We start from the raw sequence: 6750 nt of genomic DNA, 5'->3' as shown, positions 1-6750 counted from the left end.
GTCCTTCGATGCGTGGCCTCTTACATGCCATATCCCTGTGTGACCAAGTGGCACGTGTGATATGTGGCTTTGTTGTAATTTGCCCTCTTTGGGGAATGTAACCGCTTATTAATTTAACGGCATGCCTTTTTATTTCGCCAAAAACAGAGTATGAAGATCTATTACCTAAAATACCATTGAATACATTTTTTCAATAAAGACCCAATGAGTTAAAGTTTGACTGATGGAGAGGTGGGTAATATATTTGAACACTTTCTCTCATGTTTAGGCTCCTTCAATCCTTAGATGGCAGGGTCCTGAACTCAATACCTCTTGTATCCGACACCATATTGATTCATGCACTAATTAATTTATCAAAAAGTACGAAGTGATGGAAAGAAGCAGATACTATTCAACAGTACCAAAACCTTCAAACATCATGCAAAATGAAGAATGTGCAATGACGTACATACGGTTACTTGATTGTCTAATGTCTCCCTCAGCGAAGTGTTGGTACTTCATCCGACTTGATGCATTGTATTGCATTAGCAATAGTATGTGTGCATCCTTGAAATAGGTTTTCGCCTCGCTTTATAAATAAAGCCAACACCGCGTCCATGGAACGAGTTCAAGTGCGACGAAATAAAATAGTCTGCTAAGGCATCAACACAAACACACCCAAAGAAAGCAAGAGAAATAAAGAAAAAGACTACCAAGTGGCCACATAGTCAGGGAGCCTGCAGCGAGGAGAGGCGTCGAGCAGTGGCATGTTGCGAATCCAACATAAGCCTCAGACGCTCACGGTTGCGCTACCTAGACAGTGGGTGTCAGCTGCAAAAACACAAGGAATTTGAAGAAATAGTCACCAAGGCATGTATAATAGAGTTATCGCCACATTTGGTCCCTGGTCTATGCTTGTTCGTCAATTCTATATATACAGCTGAAAACGTTAGCTGGGCTGCTGGAATCTAGACTTATATTTCTAATAGTCAAGAGAACAATCGCACCATGTGAATGGTTCATGCCAGCGGATTAGCACAAGTAAAAATTATATCTTCTTCCCGAGTTCTAAATAAGCTAGGCTAGCTTTGCGTGTCTTCTTATGTGAGTCGTTGTCATTTCTAGCTAACTAGTGATAGGGGGTGGCGGAGATGATGCAGTCTAGCTGATTTAAGTAAGTTTTTTTTTTTGAGACAGTAAAACGACAATCATGATAAGAACCTTGTTTTTAAATTGTGGATTGGTTGTTGGCATAACGTATTGCCGGTTGCGTGCATCTTTTCGTAGTAGATTCTTCCAGATAACGACTTAACCTATATACTTTACCCACACTCACAGCTAGGGCCCTTCTGTTCTTGATTTGGCACAACGGAGGCAAATGGCACAAAGCCACGAACCTATCACCCCTCTTCTAGATACTACAAGCTGGCGGTACCTGCTAGCCAGATGGACCACTACTTGACGAACCTATATCCCACGACCTACATAAGGATGCATACTTGTCTTGTTGAAATTCAGGTGGTAGTATGTTACACATGGAGTAGTAGAGAAATGGCAAAGCCTAGATGAATACAGCTTCATCTTTAGCAACCTCATTATTTTGTCGAATCTTAGAACACTCTCCCTAATATTTGGAGATTTCAGGGAGTGGCCACATTCTGTTTCGCAAGTGGAGCGATCTCCTCGCCCTCGATGCCCAGCTGACTTCCCTCGACTCCTAGGCCAAGAAGTGCCTCCTCCCACTTCTTTGCCGGTCCCTGGATCACACGAAGAGAGGATCAATTTATCCTTGTCAAGACAGACAAGAAATTCATTCATGTTAAGGGTAAATAGGAACTTAATTCATAGTTCTGCCCACCTTCCAAGATAGGTCCTGCGCCATGCAATTCCGAACCATTGCGTGGAACGACGGTGTTTTGTACTGTTTCAGAGCTCGTGTGACATTCGAAGCGACTGCCGCGACATCTGCTGGATCGACGGTTTCAAACTACAAGAGGACAGATCGCTATCAATCATCAATGCATCGACATTTGCGAGCAAATACTTAGACCAAGTTATTGTTCTTTACCTCGACATTGAACGAACCCATGTGGAATCCGGTGACACCCTCCCTCACCGTGTCAACAAGTCCTCCGGTGGATGAACAGATGGGAATCTGTAAAATGTAATGTCAAGGACTGTGTCAACTGGGACGATTAATACTTGTGCGGTCAAATTTACCGTCTAATTGATCGAGTCGGAACACTTACCACTCCATATCTCATCCCTTGCAATTGGATGAGGCCACATGGCTCAAACCTACTTGGAACAATGATGAAATCAGCCCCGGCGAACATCATGTGCGCCAATGGGACATTGAATTTTGCTATGCCTCTGGCATTCTGTGGGTACTTCGCTTCTAGCAGCATCAGTTCCTCCTCCATTTTCTTCTTCCCTGTGCCCTGAAAAACACAACTCAATTTACCTAAGCAACAATCATCTACTATCTCCTGCCATGCCGTATGAGTGCATTAGAATTCTCTTTCAAAATAAACATACGAGAACAATTATCTGAACATTCTCCTCGAGAAACTCCGGTATGGCTGCAATTAGTATGTCTGACCCTTTCTGTTCTTCAAGACGTCCAATGAAAACTATAACAGGTATGCTAGAGTCCACAGGCAATCCAACTTCAGCTTGCAGTATTTCTTTATTGAGAGCTCTTGCTTCTGCCACCTAAAAAATGCTCTCTGTAAGTACTGAATTATCCATATGTGGTAATAACTGGCAAAAGAGGAGAAACCTCCCACTGAAGCCTTACCGTTGTTGCATTGTATTTGACACTGATGTACTTATCTGTTGCTGGATTCCAATCAACAACATCCATTCCATTTACAATTCCAGTTTCAAGAGGCTTTGCACGAAGGACGCCATCCAACTCAACACCTTTCTCTGGGCCAGAAGTGAGTTCTTTGACATAATGTGGACTAACTGTAAGGACCACGTCACACTCAGTGATCCCTGCCTTCATCCAGTTAATCTTTCTCCCTACTACTGGCTTAACATGCCTGCGCACAATTATGGCATATGTCAATTTCAAATAAACCAGTACAACATAATAAAACAATAAAACATGGAGGTTCATACCCATCAACAAAATCAAATGACGGCATGAAACTTTCAGGTAAATTAAGAAGTTCGAAGTCCGCTCTGGGAAATCTGCCCTGATAGGCGATATTGTGAATGCAGAAAGCAACCTACAGGACAACTATTCACTGATCAAAACAAGTATAGAAAAATCTGTGGAGCATAAAACCTATGATGCATATTCCCTAGTTGTCAACAAAAGGAAGGAAGTGGTGTACCTTGGCATTCTCATAAATTCCATTTTGCTTATACATGCTCTTCAAATAGCATGGCAAAACTGCAGTGTGCCAGTCATTTGCAACGAAGACAACATTTTCTCCTGGTGAAAGAGTGTGAATGTTTGTTATTTATTTAGTTAAAGAGAAAACATTTAACCATAATAGTTGATCTAATCATCTAATACATAAACCTACCATATGGTCCAGAGAAGTATTCAGAATTATTGAGATTAAGAACCCTCGGAGCCTCCAATGCAGCCTAAAAGTGATATCAGATTGGAAGAAGTTCCACAAACATATCAAGTAAAAAAACTCAATTGATGTGAATGTACTACCCTCGGTAATCGTTAAGACTCATTTAGGCGCTTCAATGCTACCAACACACGCCATTAATTCAGCTAAAAACAAGGGTTGGTAATTTTATTATTTGAGGGGCTGAACGCAGCTTATGCAACAGGCCACAGCATTGAAATGGATTGTAAATTACATAAGTGAGGTGCTAGTCACATGAAATTCGAACTAAACAGGATACTTACAAGGCACAAAAGGCAGAACCGTAACTGGTTATCTCGGAAGTCTGTTCCAGTGGTAGGCCCGTACAATTTTGATCCAGTTTTGCCCCATACCTGAAGTATTATTATGGTTCAAGTGGAACATTGCAAGGTTAAGATAAATGTATATATTGTTCATTGGGCATGAAGAAAGTGGTTAAAACTTATAACAGACCTTCTCAAGAAACATAGGATGATCAACAAAAACACGATCAACTCCCCTTTTGTAGCAGTGAAAAAAGCGCACTGTTTCTGTTCTGTCACCAACAATTACCTAAAGAAGCAAAATTGTTTGGTATAAGTTAAATGCGAGCTAAATAACAACACCCAACAAATCAACTAAAAACATATACCTCAACAAGAACATTTGTATCCCATGTATCCTTGTACTGATCATAGCGAGGAGCTATCGTCATAACCCGGTGCCCCATTGCCTATGAAGAAATGAGTTGTGCATCACACCAAAGATAGTACAACAGACAGAGGGTGATAAAAGTGCAGTCTCAGTAAAAAAAATGTGATTCAGAATTAACAGTACGTGACAAGGAATACTTACAGCCAGAGCTGGGGGCAATCCTCCTACGACATCACCAAGGCCTCCAGTTTTGCACCATGGGTGCACTTCAGTGGCAACGAAAATTATGGGCATTCCAGTTGAACATACGATAGGTGCAGGAGTCCTACTAGAATTAGGATGAGTTCCATAATTTGTGGCTCTTCTTTTGGCCAGCTGTGTCTTATTCCGCATGGATACAAACATAACTCCATTGTTACAAGATTGCTGGAATTGGATGTGAGGTGACAGTTTCAGTGAACCAACACTGTTTGTTTGATAAGAACAATAAGTAGGAATGGAACCCATTGGTGCAGCCTCTCAATGACGACCTATCAGAATGGCATATGATAGAGAGGGGGTCATGATGAACTTCTTCTTCAGAGAAAGATGGAAATTCTACCTTATATTCTCAATGTAAAGCAGCACTACTATGCTGGTAACCAGTATTTACAATGCCACAAATATATATGTCATTTTCTCAAATAAAAGAGTACTAAGAGGTGGCACATGAATGTGCTAACTGCTTGCATACCCTGAACAGACCAATTATCATTCAGGCGTGTGTGGGATATTATTGTTAGTGCTACAACTGCAAGGTTAAAAGGCAAAAAGGAAGTTCCATTAAGGATATGTTCTAGTCGATAATTGTGCATGCTGTTTCGAAAGAAACCAATGCCTTGTCGATGAGTTCTTGAAGACAATGTGCGGGCTTTTATTTTTCTTATCAATTGTCCAGGAGCCGTAGCATTCAAGGAACGAAAGGGCACCGAAACCAGCCGTTGGTATAGAACAACAGGGAGGCTAAACAGCCTCCCTATAACCAGGACACTGGTCTGTTCCCAATGTGCACATCGAGTGTTTAACAATGTGATACGTCAAATACAGTACAAATAGGGAGCAACCATATTACAGATATAGATATCTAAATGAATTTTGATTGAGTAATTTGGTGCGCAACCCATGCAATGTAAGTAATAAATGTCGGTATCGTAGCAACACACTTTCATGTGCAAGCCTGAGGTACAATGTTTCACGGACCCAGTAACACCACCATCCCGGATTTTTATTCCTTTCAAAATCAAATAGCAGTGTACTCAAATTCAAACGCTAAGTCAAGAAATCTGCCTGGTGAAGAGCAGTACATCACAACACATCCTGACATGGTAAAAATAACAAAATCACGAGGGCATCCGAGGTGAGATGAAAAAAAAACTTGTACTACTCCAGAAGAACCTAAATGACTGCCTAGTACAAAAGAATAGAACATTAATACTGGTCACTAGTGGGCTTCCATAGCAGTATAACACCCTCAGTGATATACTCCCTCCGTCCCATAATATAAGAGCGTTTTTTACACTACACGGAGGGAGTAACAAACTCCGTACGAAGACGGTGCACATTTTCGAGCACTGTCAGAAACTAAGGTCGTAGGACCTGGAGCATGTCGGATCGGTGAAGATGAACTACTACTACGCATGCCAGGTTTCCAAACCTCAAGGGGAATGCAGTAAGGAAACAAGTACCGAGTCCCTCCCTACTGCACAGATTGACAGGAAAACTCCATGGTTGGGAACACAGGTCGGAACCCAGAACCATGAATACTTGGAAACCCCCATTCCGAAATCAAAATCAAACGGCCCAGAGAGTTGCGTTCTGGTTGGGAACACAGAGGACCGTGGCCGTGGGAGCGGGAGAAAATAGAGCGCAATGCGTACCTTTTGGAGCTAGGCGCTGATGGAACCGCGGAGCAGGCGTAGTGGCTGGTGGCCGTGGGAACGCAGCAGGCTCCGCTCAAGTAGAAGTAGAAGCAGAAGTGTTCGGCGGGCGGTGAGCGGCAGGAAATATCCTTCCTGCGCCGGGGAGGGGGAGGGGGAGGTGTCGCACGGGTAGCGGCTGGCTCCCGTGCGCCAGTGCCACATGGCCCACGGCACGCGCGGCGACAAACCGGGGCGGGGCACCGCCACCGTACCGGCACCGGCGCGTTGCGTGCGTCGGACTCGGTTCGGGAGGAGGCGGATGTGCCGAGACGGGAGCGTGAATCGCGATGATGAAGCGCCGGGCCCCCGCGTGGGGATTGGGAGGCGGCACGGGAGCCGTCAGTTTCTCGATGGTGGGGCAGGGGCGAGAGGGCGCAGGGCTCGTGGTTTTCCTCGTGCCGGGAGTGCGAACCGTCCGTTCGTTGGGGCCGGGGACCTCTCCATGCTCCCATCCGTGCTTCCACTTCATCCTACGGCTATTTTATTTTTCTTTTCTAATCTAATCATCTCCCCCCCGATTTTCAGGGGGTGGGGTCGGGCCTTATTTTCTTCCAATCAAATCA

At 43.8% G+C, this 6750-nt stretch overlaps 1 protein-coding gene across 1 annotated transcript; it reads right to left on the bottom strand.

Moving 5' to 3' along the window:
* Window positions 1–1465: 1465 nt before the first annotated feature.
* Window positions 1466–6447, bottom strand: LOC123053932 (granule-bound starch synthase 1b, chloroplastic/amyloplastic). Its single transcript, XM_044477559.1, has 14 exons — window positions 6146–6447; window positions 4431–4759; window positions 4228–4308; window positions 4050–4148; window positions 3860–3949; window positions 3519–3582; window positions 3324–3424; window positions 3106–3215; window positions 2780–3026; window positions 2518–2694; window positions 2229–2420; window positions 2048–2134; window positions 1838–1966; window positions 1466–1736 (listed from the first exon to the last, which is right to left on the bottom strand). Exons 2-14 carry the CDS (start codon window positions 4734–4736, stop codon window positions 1620–1622), a joined length of 1800 nt encoding a protein of 599 aa, XP_044333494.1. The 5' UTR covers window positions 4737–4759; window positions 6146–6447; the 3' UTR covers window positions 1466–1619.
* Window positions 6448–6750: the final 303 nt, after the last annotated feature.

Source organism: Triticum aestivum, chromosome 2D, assembly GCF_018294505.1.
Source record: "Triticum aestivum cultivar Chinese Spring chromosome 2D, IWGSC CS RefSeq v2.1, whole genome shotgun sequence".
Classification (NCBI taxonomy): domain Eukaryota; kingdom Viridiplantae; phylum Streptophyta; class Magnoliopsida; order Poales; family Poaceae; genus Triticum; species Triticum aestivum.
Note: the sequence above shows the minus strand (reverse complement) of the source record. Positions and strands in the feature narration are given on the sequence as shown.